General features: G+C 56.6%; 7 protein-coding genes across 7 annotated transcripts; 4 read left to right on the forward strand and 3 right to left on the reverse strand.

Annotated features, from left to right (window-relative positions):
- Positions 1-644: 644 nt before the first annotated feature.
- On the reverse strand, positions 645-1,499 carry LY79DRAFT_564837 (uncharacterized protein). Its single transcript, XM_060558696.1, has one exon. It carries the CDS (start codon positions 1,391-1,393, stop codon positions 938-940), a length of 456 nt encoding a protein of 151 aa, XP_060410281.1. The 5' UTR covers positions 1,394-1,499; the 3' UTR covers positions 645-937.
- Positions 1,500-2,654, forward strand: LY79DRAFT_564839 (uncharacterized protein). Its single transcript, XM_060558697.1, has 2 exons — positions 1,500-1,752; positions 1,867-2,654. Exons 1-2 carry the CDS (start codon positions 1,572-1,574, stop codon positions 2,226-2,228), a joined length of 543 nt encoding a protein of 180 aa, XP_060410282.1. The 5' UTR covers positions 1,500-1,571; the 3' UTR covers positions 2,229-2,654.
- Positions 2,655-3,184: 530 nt separating this feature from the next.
- Positions 3,185-4,052, forward strand: LY79DRAFT_357355 (uncharacterized protein). The gene is made up of 2 exons (XM_060552699.1): positions 3,185-3,488; positions 3,543-4,052. Exons 1-2 carry the CDS (start codon positions 3,318-3,320, stop codon positions 3,873-3,875), a joined length of 504 nt encoding a protein of 167 aa, XP_060410283.1. The 5' UTR covers positions 3,185-3,317; the 3' UTR covers positions 3,876-4,052.
- A 1,157-nt stretch (positions 4,053-5,209) lies between these two features.
- LY79DRAFT_639034 (histone deacetylation protein Rxt3-domain-containing protein) lies at positions 5,210-9,393 on the forward strand. Its single transcript, XM_060562310.1, has 2 exons — positions 5,210-7,825; positions 7,874-9,393. Exons 1-2 carry the CDS (start codon positions 5,637-5,639, stop codon positions 9,204-9,206), a joined length of 3,522 nt encoding a protein of 1,173 aa, XP_060410284.1. The 5' UTR covers positions 5,210-5,636; the 3' UTR covers positions 9,207-9,393.
- Positions 9,394-10,301, reverse strand: LY79DRAFT_614134 (uncharacterized protein). The gene is made up of 2 exons (XM_060561973.1): positions 9,983-10,301; positions 9,394-9,859 (listed from the first exon to the last, which is right to left on the reverse strand). The coding sequence occupies exons 1-2, from the start codon at positions 10,160-10,162 to the stop codon at positions 9,629-9,631; spliced, it is 411 nt and encodes a 136-aa protein (XP_060410285.1). The 5' UTR covers positions 10,163-10,301; the 3' UTR covers positions 9,394-9,628.
- Positions 10,302-10,967: 666 nt separating this feature from the next.
- On the forward strand, positions 10,968-15,417 carry LY79DRAFT_593036 (uncharacterized protein; the record flags this gene model as incomplete). The annotated part of the gene is given in 8 exon segments (XM_060561505.1): positions 10,968-11,961; positions 12,006-12,789; positions 12,915-14,062; positions 14,474-14,652; positions 14,662-14,978; positions 14,991-15,023; positions 15,036-15,231; positions 15,241-15,417. Coding segments are annotated over 8 exon segments (3,828 nt in total).
- Positions 15,418-16,045: 628 nt separating this feature from the next.
- On the reverse strand, positions 16,046-20,576 carry LY79DRAFT_564854 (uncharacterized protein). Its single transcript, XM_060558698.1, is given in 2 exon segments — positions 16,046-17,602; positions 17,615-20,576. The coding sequence occupies 2 exon segments, from the start codon at positions 20,373-20,375 to the stop codon at positions 16,476-16,478; spliced, it is 3,888 nt and encodes a 1,295-aa protein (XP_060410287.1). The 5' UTR covers positions 20,376-20,576; the 3' UTR covers positions 16,046-16,475.
- Between the last annotated feature and the right edge of the window lie 1,719 nt (positions 20,577-22,295).

Raw genomic sequence — 22,295 nt, forward strand, 5'->3', positions numbered from 1 at the left:
TGGGGTTTCTTGTTGGTCCAGACACGCGCTTGACTGGGCCGTGAAGAAAGGGAGTGTGGACTGGGGAGGGCCTCGGTACCGTCAAGGGGATTGTTGTCAGGATGTGGCATCGGTGAAGGGTTGAATGTAAGCAGGATGAGTTCGCATCGCCCTTTGCTTCTTCTTCACCGCCCTCTGGGTGCTGGGGTGGACAAGCCCCCCTGCCTTTGGTTGTGTTAGCCTAAAGGACCTCGATCTGGATTGTTTCTTGCTCTTATGGATTTCTCCCTTTTATGGCCGTGGGTCTGGCAGGGGACCCAGATAAATGCAGGTAAAGCAGAATGATGGCATGGGACATCGCGGAGTGAGACGCAGCGTCGTGAAGTTCTGTCATGACATATGGCCCTCGGCGGATGGTGATGTATGTGCCGAGCAGTGGTTGAGAGGTTGCAGCAAAACGACAGCTCATTGCCGGACAGAGCGGAAACCAGAAAGGTAGGAGTGGGGCTGACCGAGAAGCTTTTCCCCCTCCAGCTAACTTCCCTGGAATGACGAGGTAAGAACGAACAAGCAAGCAGTTCGTAATTGAAAGTTGGGGGGCAGGCACACACCGTCGGCAAGCAGGGAACTGCCCCCCTTCCATCCCGGTGGGGAAGAGGGTTTGCAGTGATTCCTTTTTTTCCCCCCTTCAAATCATTATTATTGTCTTTTCCTTTGCTCTCTACCCCCGCTCGCAATAGCGGAAAAGGCATCGATCGGGTACATGCTGCGGGTCACAGTCACAGGTGCATGATCTTTGAGGGGTACCTAGGTATCTAGGTACCTAAGGGAGGTGTGAGAATGTGGGGGACCTTTCAACGGAAAGAGCGAGTGATGACGAGGAGCTGCAAGCGCTCTTCCTTTTTCTTCTTTCCTTTTTTCCTCCCTATTGTTGTTTTTTTGAGCCTGAGTCTTGGCCTCACAACCATTGACAAGATGGAGATTTCAGATTATGCAGATGGAACGGTATTCTTTCTTCTTCTTCTTCCCACGTGAAGCATATAGTGACCAGTGGATGGGTGCGTTCGCGGCCCATCGCAATGTCATCCAGCAATAGACGTCCAGTTGTGTTCTTGATTGCTATATACTCACGTATTGTATGCGTAGTACTAAGATACCTACCTAGGCAGGTACCTGTGTAGGTACGAAGTACATCCTGCAGCCCAATACCAAGGCCCAGCGGTGACCCATGAATGGGGACGGAGGGAAGGAGCAGAAGCCGGCGTGGTTGGGGACCTTGAACCCTGCTTGTGACGGAAGGTAGGGAGCCCTTCGGCCCCTTCCTTGACCGGTCAACACATTGACGCAGGTGCCCAGGTGCAAACACTAAACCCGGCAAGAGGATGAGACGAGAAGGAGGAAAGGAAGGAGGCATACGTAGGTAGTAGGTCCAACGCGCCTTCAAACTAAAAGTAGAGGTAGGCAAGTGCGACGGAGAGTCAGTCGTGCGCGTTAAATGTCAAATGTTGAGTCTTCTTACCAAGTATGACATACATCGTATTACCTACCAACCTACCCACGCCGTCCGTGGAGGTGTAGGTACGTACCGGTACATGGCAACCTCAGACCGGGATCGGGCTCATGCGACGCGCCGCCCGTCCTGCGCCGTGTGCATCGTCGGCTGTTTAGGGCGCGTGTCCCCCAGGCACAAGAAGACTCATATGCGTCATCATTGGTCGCGGGCGGCCTGGGGATGGGGAAGCATCCCAATTAGAGGCGCCCAGGGCAGCCCGGGTACGTATCAGCGACCTCCCGGTCTCCGTCTCGTCTCGTCTCTTCTCTTCTCTTCTCGCTGGTGTCACTCTCTTCACCTCCGTTTGTCAGCGACTGACCGACTGCCTCCTCCAGGGAGCGAATTCCCACCTACCGGTACTTGGGATTCGCATTGCGGTGAAGGACATGGGGAATCTGCGTCCTCCTCTTCCTCCCATCGACAGAGAGAAATCGGCGTCCCATGGTTGATCGCACACAGACAATCATGTGTAACACAGCCCGCCCGCGTCTTGCAGGCAGCGCAAACCGAGAAATGTGCCTTGTCTTCTTCAGCAGAGTGCCACCGAAAAGCACACTTGGGGTCTTGTTCCCCCATCTGCAGGCCGCCCACGAGGGCACCCAGTGGTGGCGGCCGCCGACATGTCATTTATTACCTCGTCGAGCTGGCCAACGCCTCAATAAATCCTGCACCGTACGTACCGGAAGGGCACAAATAGGTAGCCAGCCGCCTTGATTGAATAAGAAAGAGCCGACAGGAAGGAACCTTGGCTCCTATCCCATCGGGCGCGAACGGACCTCACTAACCTAATGTGGATCCCCCTCCACTTTTACCCCAATCTTTCGGAGATACATGACAATACATCGTTTTAGAATGTTATTTTGTTAGCAACCACCACCAATTTCAACATTATCACCAGCATCTTCATTTAAATTGCGATGTCTTCTGCTTTAGATTCCCCTACCTATAGTACTATCTACGTTGAGGTCCTACTAGAGGACCTTTCTATAACCTGCCTAGATAACTGTTGTTTATAGCAGTGCAATAACGCAATAGTCTAGCCTAACAAAGGACCCAGTAGGGCTACTTAGACTATAATGTACTGGTATGTAAAGGTAGAGATTGTTAGTACCTTTGGCATAGGCAAAACGCCATATAAATAGAAGTACTTGAAAACTATTGGCTTTCGGCGTTAATTGCTGTGGCCTGATTTGCTTCTACCCCTCACCGGGGTTAGTGAGGTCCGTTCGCGCCCGATGGGATAGTTTTCTCCCCTCTTTCTCCATTGCTGGCATCACTTTCATCGGGGGGGGGGGGGGGGGGTTCTGTCAGCAACGGGCAGCCGGATGGATAGGGCGGCAAAAACGCAAACAGCCTTGGACAAAATACCACCATATCATCTTCGTGGCCGTATCGACAGGATACTGTGTTTACAGACGAAGCACCGTACTCTGCTACCCCAACTCGCGCGCCTCCATTCCCTCCCCTGTCCATCTTTCTTGCTGCTGATACTCCTTCCTCTCTCCGCGCAATGCAAGTAGATACGTACCCATCGCGCAGAAAGATACGTACCCTCCTCCTAAATGTGTAAATGACTAAATTACTGCATGGGCTGAACCTTTTCCCAACCGTCACACCAAAGAGAAAAAAAAGCTACCCCCAAAGTCGCAGTTGCATCGGTTCAAGCTAGTCGGCCCAGAAACAACAATCAGAGACAGCCCCTCCCGACCCTGGCCTCGGACCTGGAACCGCCCTCCCGCCTGCCATTCGTCTGGGTATCTTTGCCTTTCCATGTCCCGTCACTCTAATGGACGCGGACGTGGACGTGGTCCGTGGCCGCGAACATTGCCCGCCATCCATTGACATCAAGCATATCACCACCACCGTCACCACCACCACGACGCCACACACATCCGTCACCGCCAGCTGGTTCTGCATGTTGTTCTGCAACCCCATTTCTCACGCAGTGACCTGCATGGTGTTTGCTCCCCCTCCTCCCCTCGTCCAAACATGTTGCTGATCAAACCTGGAGGCCATGCTGAATATCCCGTACGCCATGACTGCCGCAAATACCATTTCCTCGTCGTCTTTACGGATACGCACTTTTGACACCGCACCGTCTGTCCCCTGCGTTCATCCGCACCGCACCGCATCGCGCCGCGCCGCGACGCTACCTCGCCCGCTTGTGTTAGTTTATATGCGTTTTGCAGGTGTGTCTCTTTGTGTGCGCACTGCATTTCGACTCCTTCCGCGTCCCACAGAGTCGCCTTCCCCACCCTGCATCCCTCGATCGGATGCTTGTGACGGCGGTGACGGTATCAAACACAAGGTATTAGTCTATTGGCAGCGGACACGCACTAATTAAGACTCTGCGGACCGCTTCTTCCTGCATAAGCTCGGGGACCCCTCGATCGCCCTTTTCTGGGTTGTCGCATCTCTTTGTTCTCCTCGTCGTACTTCAAAGTTCCCTGCTTGTCCTCGACACGATCCGGCCATGTCTCCGGTCTATGCATTTGTCGTAGGGCGCGACGCAAACACTTCTCCCGGTACACATGTACATGGCACTGTTTGTACGTGCGTATGATTCATTACACCTCGTTGTAATTATACCCTCTAACTTCGACTCGGGGGAGGGGACAATGAAATTGCGAGAGGCAGCAGCAATAGCAACGTGAGGAAAAGAAAAACGAGAAGAAAAAGAAAAGGCAAGAGAGTCGATCAGCCTTGACGTTGGATATACGTGGTCCGGACCCCTAAATTCCTTTTCAATTTTTTTTTTCGGGCTTTCCCACCATTCGTATTCATCTCTTCATCGAAACTGCTAAGCCGAAACTCGGAAGGGTCCTTTTCGAGAGCTCTGACCATACAGGTAGGTATCTGTACCTTGGCCGTAAATCCACACCCCGAACCCGACGACACCAGCAACAAACAACAACGTAAAGCACCGACAAACGATTGTCGCATACACGCGCACTCCTGCGCTTTCCCCGTCTCTCCCTCTCTCTTCTTTCTCTCTCTCCAATATACGACCTGCAGAAAAGCATTAGCAGTAGCAGAAGCAACCACTAGCTAGGTCACAAGTCAGGAATACAACAACCATCAGCCAGCTGCCCATCCCCCTCAGGTACGGCGCATCGACATCATCGTTCCCCGTTAATGGGGGACCAGCTGTCTCACTAGCGCGAGCGAACCTCCCCTAGCATCCCTGTCGCTTGCCGGCTGATTTGCGCCCATTTGCCAGCGGCATCCCCAACTTCTGAGAGGTCACGCAGCCCCAAAGTCACTCCTCACCTCCAACACCACCATTACCATCTCCCACACGTACCCAACCCGTTCTCCATCCGTCCATAGTAGCAGTACACATACTTAAACTACGTAGTACTACTATCCGTACTCGGAGGTAATGGTACGTGCAATCTACAATACTCCATAGCGTACAGGGACTCTCGATGTGTACCCATCATACCCACCCACACCAAAAAAAAACATCATAACCCTGTCCAGCCATCCCCGGGCGACGGACTGAGGAAGACCAGGACCAAAGAGGAGGGAGAAAAGGAAAAAAGGAAAAAAAAAAAAAAAAAAGGCCTCTAAAAGAGTGACGGCAAAGCACAAGCAAAGCTGTCACACTGCAATGCCAGGACCCGGCCCAGCCCACCCCAGTCCAGCACCCAACCCGGCAGCCCCACCCAAACAGGACCCGACCAGGGGAATCCAGAATAATTCTTGCGTCCGTGTAACACAACAGTGTGTCGCGATCTTCCTCGGCCTCTCGACCCTTTCCTCTTTTCCTGCTCCCGCTTCTCCTCCTACTCCTCCCTCCCCTTCCTCACCTCCCACCTCTCGCCTCATCTCTCTACCCAACGGTTTTTTGCTGCTCGCATCTACCCTATTCCTCAACTCGCATCTTCGCTCCGCGCGACGACGAGAATCGACGATACCTTCCATTCGCCCGTTCCCCCGGTAAACAATCTCGTCGTTGTTGTTCGGCACACGCATACGCACCCGACTCTGCTCTGCGATAGCCTCCACCGCATCCGCATCCCACTCGTCGTCACCCTGACGCACCACCTCATCACCTAATGTGCAATCCACACCGTGGGCTTTGAGCTAAAAACTCGGCGCGATGGATCCAAGACAGCAGCCGCCACAGCTGCCCTTCTCACGCAACGCTGCCTCGCAGTACAGTCGCTCGCCTTTTCCTCCATCCTCCACCACGACGGCCAACTCGACCCCGAATCAATCGCCCTTCCCCCCCGTATCCCATCCGCATGCCGAGCATCAGCGACGCTCCTCAGAAAACCCCTATTATTCTTCCGGCCCGAGACCCTACTCTCAAGAACCCAACAACGCCGGCCCTCCTCCTTCGTCCGGCCACTCTCGGCACCCGAGTGCATCCTCATTACCCCCCGGTGCGCCTCTGAATCGCAACATGCCTCCTCCGAGCTCGCCTCCACAGCCGGGAAATCCCCCACCGCCGTCGCATCAAATGGGCCATTACGGTCTGCCTGCGCCGAGAGCCCCACCCTTGAGTGTCGGCCACCCGAGCTCGTTCCCCGGCGGCCGTGAGCTCCCCTCTTTGAACTCAATACAAAGGACAGGGAGCACGGGAAGCTCCATGTCGATATCTTCAATGCTGGGAGGGCCACCCCCGGCGAGAGATTCACAGCCGCCCCCGTCGCATTACCATCCGCCCGCCACCTCTGCGAGCTCCGGGCCGACGTTTGCGCCGACGATGCAGGCCTCCCCGAGGATGCACTCTGCCTCCTCCGAGTACCAGCCCTTCCGACGACAGCAAACTCCAGAGCACGCGCGTCCCTACGACCCGAGAGGCAGCGCCGCCGCCTCGCCACAGGGCGCCTATTCCACCACCCCCGAGGTGCAGCGGTATGGCACGCCACAGCAGGGGTATCACCAGCGAGGTCCGTCGGCACCGGACGGCAGAGAAGCGAACCGCATGTCTCAAGGCCCTCCTCCCCCCCGACCCACGAGTCAACCCAAGTCTTTCCAGCAGCAGAACATGCCTCAGCGACCTGTAGATATGGGCCGGAATAACGCACCCGAGGAGATGTATCAACGTCGTGAGGAGGTCCCACGAGGTTCGATGGAATACAATCCGGAAAGGCCAGACTTGAAGCCGATGACTTTCGACGACCGATATCGGGCGGAGAGAGAGCGTCGGGAAGAAATTGAGTTTAGGGAAAGAGAGCGAAGGGAGCGTGCATACTCCGGGGGCGATGGTGGACGTGGGCACCCGACCCCTCAGGGTGAGTATCGGCCGCAGGAGGTACAGAGGGGTCAGCCCCCTCCCTTCACCCGGCCGCCGGATCAGCGTGAACAGGGGCCGTGGCCACCTCGGCAGCAGCAACACCATCAGCAGCCGCAGCAGCAGCAGCAGCAGCAGCAACAACAACAACAGCAACAACATCAGCATCAACAGCAGCAGCAGCAGCAGCAGCAGCAGCAGCAGCAACCGCCGCCACCTTTCGACCAGTCCAGGGTACCGTACGATCCTGCTGGCCTCCATTCTCGACACCACCATGAATACCCTCCCAGCTCTGCGCCCAACTACCCGGGCCAGAGTCATCCTGCTCCCGCTCCTCAGTTCCAGCAACAGCCTCCCCCCAACGACCGATACCCTCCCGGTCCCCCGAATCACCCCCAGCAACCCCCGCAAGGCCAGCCTGGACAGCACCAGCAACAGCAGCCTTTCGATTCCCCCGAGCGGCAAAGGGGCAATCACCTACACCCCCAGGCGCAACCAGCTCCCACGCACCGACGATCCGGCGAAGAAGGCCCCCCTCCTCCATCGGTCGCGTATAACACACCACACGGTCCTCCGATGTACGATTCGCCTCGTAATCGGCCTATGGACGACCATCCCAACAACCATCACCACCACCACCAAAGGAACTTGCTAGCGGTTCAGGAGATCAACCGCAAGGGACGCGTCTCGCCGATGCCGCAAGCTGTTCAGGGAGCGCAGCCACAACTACCGGGCCCTGCGGGAGAGCCGGGTATTAAGAGCGAATTCGGCAGGATGTTTTCAGGAATCGGAAGCGGTGTTACTGGTCTTGGTGTCGGCAGCCCGGTGACCGCAGGAGCTCAGTTGCCCTACACGAACGCAAGCCTTGCCCGACGCGACGAGACAGATAGCGCCGCGCACGAATCCGGCCCCGAGGCTGTGGCACCGAAGCCAAAGGGCAGGAGAAGAAAGCTTAAAGAGGAGGATACGAAAGGGGACGACGAGAGCACGGGCCGGCTGACCCCCGGCGGCAGAGCAAAGCGCCCAAAGACTCATGCACACCATCACCAGTACGTACCGGTTCCCTCAGGCCTGTCAACGACGACTAACGACAGCAGCCACCATCACCACCATCACCACCACCACCACGGCGCCGACCACGCCAACGCCCCTACCCCCGCTCCTGTCGGCATTACGCCATTCAAGAACGTCAAGGGCATCACCCCCATCCCTTCGCCGACCACCGGACCCACGAAGGACCTGCCGGCCGCTCATCACCATCACGTCCCCCGGCCCGCGCACCTGCATACCCACGTGAAGGAAGCGCCCGCCAAGCAGGCTGTGCAGAGCCCGACCAGCATTCTCCCTCCCAAGCCCAAGACGATTGTGACATCTAAGGCCGTCCTTGAAGCGGTCGCTCACCGGCCCCGGACCCACCTAGGAGACGTGCTCTACGAACCGAAGCTCAAGCCCGCGCGGCAAATACCTAACGTTCCTTCCGGCCGTGGCTTTGCCTCGACCCCGACGCCGCTCCCGTGGGATATGATCAAGGACAAGGAGAACTGCACGCTCACCGTCAAGGTGCCGAAAATACACCTCACTCCAATAGCCAGAGAGGAGATCACGGCGCGAAGGGCTTTGTGGGGCACGGATGTCTACACGGACGATTCCGATGTTGTTGCCGCCTGCATTCATGGAGGGTGGATACGAGGAGAATGGGGCGACGACGTGGATACCTCCCTGCTTGACCTCGATCGAGGCCTCTCTGCCCCCGAGAAGGAATTCCCTGCAAGCAAGAGACGCAACAAGGAAAAGGAGAAGGACGAGAAGGCGAGGCTCGAGGCGAACTCGGCCACATACCTGGACCAGCCGCCCAAGACGGGCCCCGTCCACGTGCCTGTCGACCGCGACATGCACGTGAGCATTGTGATTCTCCCACGGCTGGAGAAGTACAGCAGCACTACGCGCTTCGGTCTCCAGTCGCGCGAGTACGGCGGACGGTACAATGGCCGCCAGTCGATCCACGACGGCCTCAGTTTCATGGTGACGGGCATACGCTGGGTCACCAACGGCGCCGGCGCGCAGAGTCGCCTCCGCGGCAAGGGCCGACGAGAGCGCATGCGGAAGGCGATGGGCGAGATGAACGTGGCCAGCCGCGGCCTCAACGGGGCGGCGCTAGAGCGCGAGAAGCAGCGCCTCGACAAGATCCGAGGCGAGATCGTCTCCGGCACGTGGTGGAAGAAGGAGAAGGGCCGCGAGAACGGCGTGGCCGACAAGGAGCACAGCTCGACCGCCGAGGGCGAAAAGGAGAACAGGTCCGGCGACGAGGCTCGCAATGCGACGAGCCCCGCGACTAACGGCGCCACCGCCACGAATGGCGCGTCGGCGGACAAGGCGGACAAAATGGACGTGGACGAGACCGGCAAGGTCGCCGCGGCCGCCAAAGCGTGAAACGTCGAAACGTCGAAACTTTTTTTGTAACGGAAACGTGATGAAACGAACGGGCGTGCAAGAACAAGAGTTGGACAGCGGATGAATATGGACGGATTCTGGAGCAGTAGTTGGGTTTTGTAGGAGTAGCGGTGGTGGTTATAAATACCCATTACACACACTCACAGTCGAGTACATGATGGCCGGAACTTGCACGATCACTCGTGACTGGTATTGGTGACTGGTATCTTGCATTGAATATGGTATGTAATGTACTATACACTGGTGGTGGTACACCTGGCCCTGGCTCCGGCCCTCTTCCTCGCGAGGCCACCTCTTAAACCCATATCTGTAAATGGGGGACATGTTCCGGGTAGCAAACCAGAGACTTCCCTGGGTGAGAACTCCCTCCCCCCTGCGGCGCCAATTTTTTTTCTTTTCTTTTAAAAGTCGGTCACGCGGCCGTTGTAGCTCCAGTCGCCGCCGGCGCCCCAGCGCAGCGGCTCGCGCTTGGGCCCGCCGACCTCGCCGGTGCGGGGGTTGACGTCGCCCTCGAACTCGGGGGGCGCGCCGCGGACGTAGTTGGGGTGCATCGTGTCCTCGTCCGTGGCGGCGACGGTCGGGGTAGGGGTCGTCGCGGGGGACGCCTGGGAGTCCGCGACGGCGGCGTTGACCTGGGCGGAGGCGAGGGGGTCGCTGGAGGGTGTTTGTGTGGACGAGGAGGAGTCGATGGCGGCGGCGGCGGCAGCAGCAGCAGCAGCAGCAGAGGAGGAGGGAGAGGGAGAGTCGTCTTGGACGAGGTGTTGGAAGGCGCTGGAGACGGAGGCCTCGCGCTGGAGGCGCTCGAACTCGGCTTGTTGGTCGGCGGGGAGGCGGGGGGGCGCGGGGCCGCGGGAGAAGGAGGAGGAGAGGCGGGCGGCGGCGGGCGCGCGGTGGATGATGGTTTGGAGGGGGCGGAGGCGGAAGAGGCGGGACATTGTTTTCTTTTTTGTTTTCGGTGTGTTCGAAAGGGGTTGGAGGAGGAGAGGTTCGATACGGGTGTGGTTCGTGGTCGTGGTTGTGGGTGTGGTTATGAAGATGTGTTGGTGGAAAGTTGAAGGAGGCGAAAATGCTCGGGATGGATTGCATCGAAAATGTCATTGACGGACGGGCTCAATCGGGTGGATGGACCCTTGGGTGGAGCGGAAGGGGCCGAGGTCTGCCGCGTGCTTTCCCAACTCTGCGTAGGCTTTAGCTTCGAGCTTGCCTCCTGTGCTGTGCACGGACCGAGTCTTCATTTGGACGTTTAACGTGGTGGAAGATGGATGGCTGGCTTCGTCAACGTCCAGGTTACACACTCCTATTCCCATCAAACAAGTAACTGCTGCAACCTCAGAAACGACTTCTGAACGGCGCTCCCAATACATTTGGCAGCAAGTTGCCCCGAAGAGCTTTTATCACAGTTAGCGATGATACACAAAGTGCTCAGCATGCTATTCCCTCTGGCTGCCCTCAAAAATGGCGTTAGTAACTTGCCAAATGCCAATCACGTCTGGACAACAACCCATGTCTGCGGCACAGCAGACAGCACCACCCATCTATCACATTGCAGCCTTTTCATGACTGGTCAGTTGTCGCTTACGCCGGCCCACGGGCGTTGGAAATGAGACCAGCTGATGGGCATGGCCAACCTCCAGCCTGATTTCTCCAAAAACAACACCTCCTCCCGGCCCTCCAAAGGGTCCTTGAAGGTTCATCTGGTTGCCGCCAAACGTCTGTAGCCTCATCAAAATCACTCAAAACATGTCGAACCCCGAAAACTACACCGTCGGCTGGATCTGCGCCATCACTACCGAGTTTGTCGCAACACAAGCCTTCCTTGACGAGAGGCACGATAAACCTGCGCGTGTTGCCCCTCAAGACAACAATAGCTACGCCCTAGGCAGTCTCAGCGGCCACAATGTAGTCATCGCCGTTCTGCCCCAGGGTGAATACGGCACCAACTCGGCCGCCGTCGTCGCCAGGGACATGTTGCACAGCTTCCCCAACATCCGGGTTGGGTTGATGGTCGGGATTGGAGGCGGCGCTCCGACCCCTGAGCACGATATCCGCCTTGGCGACATCGTCGTCAGTCGCCCGCGCGACGGGAAAAGCGGCGTGTTGCAGTACGACTTCGGCAAGACGATTCAGTCTCAGGCCTTTCAACAGACCGGGTTCCTGAACCAGCCACCGCAGGTCCTACGGACAGCTGTGGCCAGCCTTGAGGCCATGTATGAGGCCGACGGGCATCAGCTTGATGAGCGCATCGACGAGGTTCTCCAGAAAAAGCCGCGCCTTCGGAAGAAGTATTCGCGGCCGCAGTCGAGCAGTGACAGGCTGTACAAGTCAGACATCGTGCACCCTCAGGACACAGACGACGGCTGCAGCCAGGTCTGTGGCAACGAATCTTCGGCCTTGGTGCTACGCCGCAAACGCGACAGAGATGAAGACGATGACCCGGCTATCCACTATGGGCTTGTGGCCTCGGCGAATCAGCTGATGAAGGACGCGCGCGTAAGGGATAAGCTCGCAGAAGAGAATTATGTGCTCTGCTTCGAGATGGAAGCGGCAGGCCTGATGAACCACTTCCCCTGTCTGGTCATTCGTGGTATATGCGACTATTCAGATTCCCACAAGAACAAGGAGTGGCAGGGCTTTGCTGCTATGGCGGCCGCGGCATATGCAAAGGACCTTCTCAACCAGATATCAGTCAGCAGGATCGAAGGCGAGACGAGAATAGAAGAAGTCCTAAAATCACGTTAGTATGCCGACTCTTCATGTTGTCTTGTCTAACTTGTCTAGTGGAAGGGAGCATAAACAATATTGAATCTACTTCAAACCAGATCATTGAAACGGTCAAGTCGATTAGATCTGCTAGCCGCATCGCGCAAATCAAGGATTGGCTCTCGCCTCCGGACACATCCACCAACTTTAATCATGCGCGTAAAGTGCAGCTTGAAGGAACCGGCACGTGGTTTATGAAGAGCGTCGCTTTTGAGGAGTGGCAGCTCGGATCGCGTCGCCATCTATGGCTTCACAGTAAACCGGGATGCGGTAAGACCGTTCTATGTGCCAAGATCCTCCATCATCTCAAAAATACAGAGGGATACGTGGCTCTTGAATTCTTTTTCGATTTCAGCGATACGGCGAAGCAGAATTTGGATGACCTACTCCGTTCACTTATCTTCAAGCTCTACAACCACGGGGGCGAGGCTGTAAATGAACTTGACAGTCTATTCAACTCTTGCCAAAGCCCACAAGGCCAACAACAGCCAGAAACAACGGCACTGGCGAACACTCTTCACGCCATGATGAAACGGTCCAAGAAGATTTACATTGTTCTCGACGCTTTGGACGAATGCACTATGCGAGAAAAACTCCTCGTCTGGATAGAGAATATCGTTTCCAATCCCGATTTTAACCACGTTCAGCTGCTTGCCACCAGCCGACCGGAAGAGGAGTTCCGACGCAGCATTCCCGTCTGGATTGGCGAGGATAGCTGCAAAGAGTTGAACAAGGAGTCTGTCACCATCGACATCATCGCTTATATTGAAGACCGACTACAGCGCAGCCCTGAGTTCAAGAAGTGGACATCTTCTCCATCAGTGCTAGAGAGAATTAGACATGAAGTCGGAAGTAAAGCCGATGGAATGTATGGCTACTGTCCCGAATCATTTCTCCTAAGCGAACTCTTGCTAACATATTAAACAGGTTCCGATGGGCTGCCTGTCAACTTGATAGTCTTGAAGCGTGCTTGGACCGCGAAGGAATCGAAGCAGCTCTCCAAGCTCTGCCCCGAGATCTGAACGAGACCTATAGCCGCATCCTCCAGCAGATTCCACAGCAACGCAAGATGAGAGCGATCCGTCTTCTCCAGTTTCTTGTCCATTCTGACCGACCTTTGCGACTCGAGGAAGCCGTAGATGTGGTGGCCGTCCGGCTTGACAACGGTCAACGGTTTTTTGACGCCGAAGACAGGCTGCCTTGTCCAGCCGATATTATGCGATTCTGCCCAAGCCTGGTGTCCATTACTCGAGTAAGAGTCTCATATTTGCCAGGAGAGGTAGAAGAAGTGCAGCTAGCTCATTTCTCCGTCAAGGAATACCTTATACACTATGGTGTCGAGGGATTTCGTCACGTAGAGGCTAGCATCAGCATCACCCACACGTGCTTGACCTACCTCACCAGTATGGCAAAAGAAGCCATCCGCATCACCCACGCACGTTCAACCAATGTCACCAGCATATCAGAAAAAGAGGAGGAGGAGGAGGTGACAGTTTGCAGAGTCATTACGCAGTGCTTTCCACTGGCAATATATGCTACAGGAGTTTGGATGAATCATGCTAAGCTTGCTGAATGTGTGGACGAAGTTGTGGCGGCGGCAACGGTTAACTTCTTCTGCAACACAACAACACTTGAACAATGGACTCGAGTGTTTCAACCCGACAGGGAAAATCTTACATTTTTAGCGCCACGGTTTCAACGACCAGGATGCACAGAACCATCCTGTCTATATTTCGCATGCCTTGGTGGGCTCACTGAAACTGCAAAGCAGCTGATACTGAAGGGAGCAGATGTCAATACTCAAGGCGGCTTATATGGTAGTGCCCTCTGGGATGCTTGCTTTAGAGGCCACAAAGAGGTTGTCCAGTTGCTCCTCAGTAATGGAGCAGATGTCAACGCCAAGGGCGGCCACCATGGTAATGCCCTCCGGGCTGCTTGCTTTGGAGGCAATATAGAGGTTGTCCAGTTGCTCCTCAGTAATGGAGCAGATGTTAACGATCAAGGCCACCGCTATGGTAGTGCCCTCCAGGCTGCTTCCTATGCAGGCCACATAGAGGTTGTCCAGTTGCTCCTTAGTAATGGAGCATATGTCAACGCTCAAGACAGCGAATATAGTAGTGCCCTTCAGAATGCTTGCTCTAGAGGCCACAAAGAGGTTGTCCAGGTACTTCTCAACACAGGGCAGGTCAGTGTTGATTTGAGAGATAATGGTGGTCGATCAGCGTTATCGTGGGCAGCAGAGAAGGGAAGTAAAGAGGTAGTCCAGATGCTTTTCAACACAGGGCAAGTCGACGTCGATTCAAGAGATAATGATGGTCGATCGACATTATCGTGGGCAGCAGAGAAGGGAAGTAAAGAGATGGTCCAGATGCTTCTCAACACAGGGCAAGTCGGCGTCGACTCGAGAGATAATGATGGTCGATCGACATTATCGTGGGCAGCAGAGAAGGGAAGTAAAGAGATGGTCCAGATGCTTCTCAACACAGGGCAAGTCGACGTCGATTCAAGAGATAATGATGGTCGATCGACATTATCGTGGGCAGCAGAGAAGGGAAGTAAAGAGATGGTCCAGATGCTTCTCAACACAGGGCAAGTCGACGTCGATTCGAGAGATAATGATGGTCGATCGACATTATCGTGGGCAGCTGAAATGGGAAGTAAAGAGGTAGTCCAGATGCTTATCAACACAGGGCAAGTCGACGTCGATTCGAGAGATAATGATGGTCGATCGGTGTTATCGTGGGCGGCCGGAATGGGACAAGAGCTTGTCTTGAAAATGCTTCTTGAGACGCAACTGGACGCCGTGGCAGCGGGCAAGAACGAGCTGAGCCAACCAGCCTGCCTCTCTGACAACAGGCAAGCCCGGGATATTCACGAACAAGCATTGGACTCATTCTCTGCACCGTCAAACAAGAATGCTGTTCCAAGTTGGGTTCTAACGAATGGTGTTGACATCAACTCAAAAGACAATGCCGGTGCTACGCCTATTATGTGGGCTGCGAGATACGGCGAAGTGGATGCGGTTCGTCTATTATTGTCACAAGAAAGTATAGATCCCGACTCTTGCGACAACCACGGGAGTACACCGCTCTCTTGGGCCGCTAAAGGTTATTTTTGGGCCCCTGAAGAACGCCACGAGAAGATCGTATCGCTTCTCGTCGCGAGCAAAAGAATTGACATCAATTCACGAGACCGGGATGGCTACACGCCGTTGATGTGGGCACTATGGCGTTCCAGCAGTCGCGTGGCGGAGTTGCTGGTTCAAGCTGGGAGTGGTTTGTCGGATACATGCAAAGCCACGTTGGCTTTTGAGGCTTTCTTGTGGAAAGACGCAGACGAGCACGATCAGCTCATGGACTCCATTGGCTATCCCGACTTCCATGATCTCTTAGGGCTGCGGAGATTGTTTTGCGACTCCTGCGATGAGTGAGGGATCGAAGACAGGCGGGCCTGGCAAGATATCTGTCGATGGGCGAGATGTTTCTACCTGTAGAAGAAAACCTTGAAGTTTGAAGTTTGGAGCATGGCTTACGCAACTGTTCTTTCTACCAGGCTTTTGTTCTTCTGGCGCTGGGGGATGCAGGAGCACCGAGAGGCATCCCTTGATGGCCGTTGACCCCTTCCTTGATAGCATGTAGCACTACCCGTCGTCGCGGTACGCGACGAGAGGGGCCCCTCGCTGCCGTGCCGCCTGAATGGGCTGTATATGAAGGCCAAAGGGAGAGGCAAGGACCGGAGGACGGAAAGGGCGTGGGAGACGGTCCTCTGGCGGGTCGTTGCCGGGTTGGTCCTCACGATGGGGGGATGAAGAAAGGGGGGGGGGGTGGGGGGCTTATGGTTCCTCAAGAGGCCGAGACCATTAGAGATCTGCAGAACCGACTGTGAAAGATCGATCCTGATGCTTCTGTTCTGGGATGTATACCAAGCCATGCAAGCGAGCGGGCCAGCCAGAACCACAAGATGACGGACACAGCCGTCCCTTTCCCTTCGCATCTCCACACCCCCTTCACGTCCATACCTCCCGTGAGAGTAGTCAGTCAAATAAATTGAAGTGGTATTCCTTGATATATTCTTTATTATCCCCCTTCTGCTTCAGTGATATGCCCCCCCCTTCCACGCTGTCTAACAATTGCTTTTACACTTCGCGTCCACGAATGCGTTGTAGTTGTGGAGGCCGTGAGGAAAAGGGGAGCGAACCCCTTTATTCTCTATCTATATATGGTAGTACAGTTATTAGAAATCCTCTTTTCCACTTCTTCATCCACCCACCGAGGTATCAAGTTTCGACAAAAAAGGGGGAAACCCTAGTATTAAAAAAAGAAGCCAAGTATGCTGTTGCTGTTGGATGATGATCATTTTCGTCGTTTCGACGGTGCTGGGTTTCGTTGGGGAGTGTTCATCTCCCTCTCGTACCCTTCCATCCGATATATATATATATATGTGTGTGTGTGTGTATTCCCATGGTTTGAATACCTGGGACCGCATGGCCTAGATGTGGCCCTTTGCCACGACCTCCCGCTGCACCTCAATCTCCCCGCTGTCGGCGGTGAAGCGCCTCTCGAGCACCCACCGCGTCTCGCCGCCCTCTTCCTCCTCCTTGACATACGAGATACTGTCTGCAGACCCCTTGTGCTTGTGTCCCATGCCGGGTTGCCGCTGTTCCTGCTGTTGCGGCTGTGGCTGCTGCGGTGTGGTGGGGTCGGTCCGGGGCACCAGGTTCGGGTGCACGTCGGCGTCGGGGCTCTTCATCCACAGGCCCGAGTGGGATATGCTGTTGGAGATGGACATCTCGTCCATCTCGTCCGTCTCGGGCACCGGGTCGAACCCGGCGGCGCTGTGCGTGAAGTGGGGCGATGCGATGGTCACCGCGGGGCTCTGGTTGAGCGACGGCAGCGGAGGGGGCGGGGACCCGACGGTCGTCGGCATGGACATGGTCATGGTGGGGGAGCCCGCGGTGCTGCCGGCGTCCGACGAGTCCATGTCGCGGCTGCGGATGGAGAAGGACGAGTTCTTGCGGGCGTGGCCGTGGATTCCCAGCATGTTGTTGTTGCCGTTGGGCCCGGGGCCCCAGGGCGAGCTTCCCCCCTCGCCTCTCTCGGACCGGGGCGAGCCCTCGCGGGACGAGACCAGGCTGGCCTGCGACCCGCCCCACGCCCGCGAGCGCAGCCTCATGAGCGCCGATATGCTCATGTTCTCGTCGCCGTCGGCCATCATGGCAAGCTGCGCCAGGCCCGGGCTCTGGAGGCTCGAGGGGCCAGACCCGATAGGAGGCACGGCGAGGCTCATGATCGAGTTACGGTTGGAGTACTCGGACCGTTCCGTGATGGGTGTGAGGTTGGGCTCGCGCGACACGATCCTGCCGGACTTGCTGCGAGACACGCCCGACGGCCCGAAGAACCCGCCGTTGGCGTACTCGAACGGCTTCTCGTCCGAGCCGTTCGAGCTGTCTCTGCTGTGGCGGCCGCCTTCGATGGGGGCGGAGTAGAACCCGAACTCCTGGCCGTACCAACCGTCCGAGTCGTTGGCAAGGGCACTAGCGTTCGCCTCGGCAATGAAGTCGTCGTAGTCCACGTCGTAGTCGTCGAGGTCATCGCGAAACCCGCCGTCGTCATAGTCGTCGTAGTTGTCGCCGTAGTTGTCGCCGTAGTTGTCGCCGTAGCTGTCTTCCCCGTGTGATACGCTGTGCGAGGACTCGCCGCCGGGCGACATGATCTCGCTCGGAGGCGGTGAGGAGTCTCGTCGAAACCGACCGTTGGCGGCTGCCTCAAAGGCAGCGGCAGCCAGAGCCGTCTGGTACGCCTCGACCTTGTCCGGCCCGGTCGTCGAGAAACTCGACGTCATGGCGGAGGATTCCTGGCCCTGGGCCAGGACGTCGCTGGCCCGCTTTGAGTCTTTGACAGAAGGGGCTGGCATGCTGACGCTCAGAGACGTGTGGCCTGTTGACTGCGACATATTTGACTGGGCAGAAAGCTGCGACGTGCTGTCGGAGATCCTCTTGCTGCTCTCCGGGGCGTCGCCATCTTGAGCGTTGTTGTTCAGGGTGCTGTTGTCATGTGTGACGCTTTCTTGTGCGCTGTTTTCGGGAGCGGCGGCAGCAGCAGCAGCAGCAGCTCGAGCAGCTTGAGCAGCGGCAAACGCGCCGGGAATGGGCCGTCCGTATTGATCTGTGTCATCCAGGTCAAAGATGGATTCGTCAAAGTGGGAGCCGTCGCCCTCTCCGGCGAACTCTAGTTCGTCCAGAAGACCGTTATCAAAGTAGAGGTCATCCTTGCTTGGAGGTGCGGGGGGAGGAGGCGCCAGCTGCTGGGTCTGCTCGTACACCGGTTCGTCCTGCAGTTCTGGGCTAGCAATATCCAGACCCTCAATGGCAAGTCCAGCAATCGGACCCGTAGTCGCCGGCGACGGATCGTGGCCCGGAGACAGACCTGGCGTCCAGACGGGCCTCGAGATTTCATCGAGGTTGGGCGATCCCGAGTAAGCGAACCCAATCACCCTGCCGTCGGCATCCCTCGGCGTCGAAACCAGACCGGCGCTGTGAGGGCTAGCCAACGCCGATGGAGGGTTCGATCGCTGGAAGACGAAGCCAGCAAAGTTCTCCTGGTCGTTGTCGGGGTCGTCTTCGGCATCGTCGGCAGCCTCGACCTCAACCTCAGGCACCGTGTCCAGGCCTGTCCCGGCCGCGTTGAAGTCCTCCTCGGCATCTCCGCCCAGAGGGTCGGTGCCTCCAGCATCAAAGTCCTCCTCATAGCCGTAGTCGTCCTCAAAATCGTTGCTCATCGGGATTGGCTCCTCGAACCCGTCATCCTCCATCATCGCGTCGTAGTCAAAGTCCTCGTCGAAGTCGTCGAACCTGGAATCGCGGTTCTGGCTCGGCTCGGGGTCGGATGTCTTCCTCTCCAGCTCGCGCTGACGATGGCGCTCCTCGAGGAGCTTCTCCTGCTTTGCGGCACCCGCCATGTCGAAGCTGAACCTCGAGGACGTGCTCTTCATGTGACGGGGCACCGAGGATAGGATATCCTGGCCGGACATGGAGACGTGCCTCGAGGGGGGTGCTCTTGTGGAGGGCGCCCTTTTCGACATAAACGAGGCGGCCCCGACAGACGCCTTCTTCGAGATGACGGAGGCGGAGCTGGAGGACGGAGTACTATCGTTTTTGAACGGGACATCAGGGAGCGGCTTCGAGTCCAGGTTTATACTGCTTCTTGCCTTGACCGAACCGCTGCCGGATTCAGGCATCGGCTGTGAGATGATGCTGGCAGAACCTGATCGGCCAGATTCAGAAGCACTACTCGCGTTCCTCCCGTTATGGGACGCCTGCGCTTGTGAGGGCGCGCTGCTCTCCCTCGACGACGTCAAGCCCAGGTCCAGGTCCAGCTTCTCTTCGGACGTCGGCGGCCGCGACTTGAACACGGAGGACAGAGACGTCGAAGCCGGGGCGGGGCTTGAGCCTTCGTTGTTCGGGAGGCTGCGTCTCGGGCGGGGAGCACTGAAGTCGTGAACGCGCGTGCCCCGGATGCGGGGATCGTAGGTGGGTTCGGCCAGCCTGTTTCCTCCGAGCGGCAGAGGCGTCAGGTCGGGGGCGTTCTGGCTCGTCTTCCTCCTCGCCAGCAGCGTCGACATGGGGTTTTTCAGGAAAGGCAGGCCTTTCCTGCCCTTGGGGGCGTCGGCGTTGTGGTTCGCCAGGCGGACGGGTTCGCTGGACAGTCTCGTTCCGGCAGGACGGCGGCCGACGGTAGCCTTATCTGGAAGCTGTGGCGAGCTCTGGGGGTGGGCGTGGTGTTGGAGCTCTGTTGGGGTCGTGAAGGAGCTGGAGTGCTTCGACGACTTCGTGGGCTGTGGCGGGGGTCTCGCGGCCGGAGAGCCGGTAACTATTGGCGGCGGGGCGGGTTTCGATTTTGTGAATGGGTTTTCATGGCTGGCGCGGGCTGCAGGGGAGAGGCCAGCCGAGTCGGGCGATCTGGCCGCCATTTGCTGTTGCTGCTGCTGCTTGAGCTGCTGCTCGCGCTCGTACTTGCGCAGGGCGACGCCGCCAAGGAAGCCGGAATCGGGGTTGTAGGTAGAGCGTGCGGAGGGAGGAGCAGGCGGCGGCGGGTGAAGTCTCTGGACAGCGGGCTCTTGCGCCACTGTCGCATCGGGAGTCGGTCGATCGAGGGTGGATTCGGAGCCGGAGGAGGTGACGCGGGTAATTGGCGGCAGGGTGGGAGGGAGAGAGGAATTCGGCGAGGTCGAGGGCTGGGGTCGCATGCCTGGGCTTAAGGCGGCATCTTGAAGGAAGGGAGAGTGCTGCTGGTGCTGGGGAAGCGAGGGATCCCAGGGAGAGAGCTGGTCGGGGTTTGGCGAGGTGGGATTCGACTGGCCGCGTCGGTGGATTCGAAGGTGAGAAAACATGGCAACGGAATCGGGTTTCCGTGATCGTGTCTGGTAAGGGAGGGATGAGATGGTTCCGGGGAGGGGGCGCGACAGCGCAGGGGTGGCGGGTGGTCGCAGGCGAGGGAAAGCAAGCAATTACGAGCGGGAGGCGCGATATTGCGGAATAACGAGCGAAGGGAAGCCGGATCTCTCTCTCTCTCTCTCTCTCTCTCTCTCTCTGTCTCGAAGCGGCGACTCGGTGAGGGCTGAGTGAGGGGGGGTGGGGTGCGTGTGTGTGTGGATGTCAGCAGCGTCAGTCAGTCTTCAGCTGCGAGAGTGAGACGCGATCATCTCCCTGCAGGCAAAGATGTAGTCATAGTTTATCCAAGTCCAATCTGTCTGGCTCGGGTGCGTGTGTGTGTGTGTGTGTGTGTGTGTGAGTGTGTTTCGATGTGTCTGTGTCTGCGTCGGTGTCTGTGTCGGTGTCGGTGGGGGTGAAGGAGTGGAATTGACTGTGGGTTCGGGATGTGGATGGAGAGGTCTTGGAGCTGTCGCAGGCTATTGGCGACGGGTTGTGGGCGAAGGGTGTCGATGGAAGAGAAAAGAAAGGATGAGAGAGAGACTCGTCATCCGGCTGCGAAATGTTTATCCTAGCTATGAAGTATGAGGTAATATGTGGTGAGCAGCAAGAGCCAATTCGGAGGTGGGATGGAAGATAAGGATGCTGGAGCGAGAGGAAGAAGAAGAAGGAAGAAAAAGAAAAGAAAAAAGGTAGCAACAGCATCCGTAATCAGGTAGCAATGGTAGCCAAAAGCCAGGGTAGAGAGATAATTAGCTAGACAGACATAGGACTGGACTGGCTCGACTGCTCGCTACCTGATGCAACTGTTAGTTGTCAGTCGCGTCTTTCCCTGCACTTTTACGCCTTAGCACGAGGTGATATTACTTGGGCGTCTGCTGCGTGGGAGAACCTTGCTCGTCTGTGCGATGCCGCCGCATGCCAGTTATGACACGCATACGTAGTACACAGCAATAGTACATACATAGTATACATGTATGCATGCTCTCTATAGGTAGACGCGCAACGAGACGCAAGACGTGAGACGTCGGCCGTTCACTTGGGACTTGGAGACTTGTGTTTCTCCCCGGCATCAGTGTCTGTCTGCTTGGTCTCAGACAGCGGCTGAACTGAACGTGCAAGGCAGTGATTGATTGACATTGGCGGGGTTGTGTGTCCTCTATTCTGAAGCGCTTAATCGCCTAAGCCCGTGGCACAAGGTCGGCGGCATGTCCTGTTCATGTTGGATCTTCCCTCTCTCTGTGTCTGTTGGAACCGACTTTTCTAGGACTTCCAGGACTGCCAGGACTTCCAGGACTGCCAGGACTGCGCGTGTTATCGTCGGGTGGTACTCGATGGACAGCATTAGTCCATATCCGTATCCGTACGCTACTCTGTACGGAAGCAGCAATAAGCAACCCTCTGCCCCGTCCCTTTTCTTCATTCTGCCCTTGTCCTGTTTACCTTGTGTGGACAACGACGCAGAATCACTCCAGAAACCCCCTCAGCATGCATCTGATTGGGCCCTGCTGGAAATGAAGCACCAACCTTCCTTTTACTTTTCTTTTCTTTCCTTCTCATTCCACACTATACAATCCCTCACAGTGGGGGGTCAAGTACCGTCCACAGGTTTTGGTACCCGATTGCTGCCAAGGTCCCGCTTTTAATTACCGACTCCATCAGAGCAAAATATTGATTATGTCATCGCCTATCAGTGTACGTACTGTACAGTACGTACCTACGTACTTGTCTTGTGTGCTCAACATTGACATCGCTTCACGAGCATCTTCAAGTCATTTGCACGTGCCTAAATGTCCACACGCGTCAAAGTACCGTGTACACATCATTCTGGCTCACTACCGTATCCTCTCAGCAGATTCGTACAGCGCACAGACCACTCA

The sequence above is a fragment of the Colletotrichum navitas genome (assembly GCF_030913465.1).
Source record: "Colletotrichum navitas strain CBS 125086 chromosome Unknown LY79scaffold_70, whole genome shotgun sequence".
In the NCBI taxonomy this organism is placed as follows: domain Eukaryota; kingdom Fungi; phylum Ascomycota; class Sordariomycetes; order Glomerellales; family Glomerellaceae; genus Colletotrichum; species Colletotrichum navitas.

Coding starts and splice junctions, on each gene's coding strand:
- LY79DRAFT_564837 (XM_060558696.1), bottom strand. CDS start 1,393: ATGCCTCCTTCCTTTCCTCCTTCTCGTCTCATCCTCTTGCCGGGTTTA.
- LY79DRAFT_564839 (XM_060558697.1), top strand. CDS start 1,572: ATGGCAACCTCAGACCGGGATCGGGCTCATGCGACGCGCCGCCCGTCC. Junction 1,753..1,866: donor AGGCGCCCAGGGCAGCCCGG/GTACGTATCAGC, acceptor TGCCTCCTCCAG/GGAGCGAATTCCCACCTACC.
- LY79DRAFT_357355 (XM_060552699.1), top strand. CDS start 3,318: ATGGACGCGGACGTGGACGTGGTCCGTGGCCGCGAACATTGCCCGCCA. Junction 3,489..3,542: donor CTCACGCAGTGACCTGCATG/GTGTTTGCTCCC, acceptor TCAAACCTGGAG/GCCATGCTGAATATCCCGTA.
- LY79DRAFT_639034 (XM_060562310.1), top strand. CDS start 5,637: ATGGATCCAAGACAGCAGCCGCCACAGCTGCCCTTCTCACGCAACGCT. Junction 7,826..7,873: donor ACTCATGCACACCATCACCA/GTACGTACCGGT, acceptor TAACGACAGCAG/CCACCATCACCACCATCACC.
- LY79DRAFT_614134 (XM_060561973.1), bottom strand. CDS start 10,162: ATGTCCCGCCTCTTCCGCCTCCGCCCCCTCCAAACCATCATCCACCGC. Junction 9,860..9,982: donor CCAGCGCCTTCCAACACCTC/GTCCAAGACGAC, acceptor GCCTCCGCCCAG/GTCAACGCCGCCGTCGCGGA.
- LY79DRAFT_564854 (XM_060558698.1), bottom strand. CDS start 20,375: ATGTTTTCTCACCTTCGAATCCACCGACGCGGCCAGTCGAATCCCACC.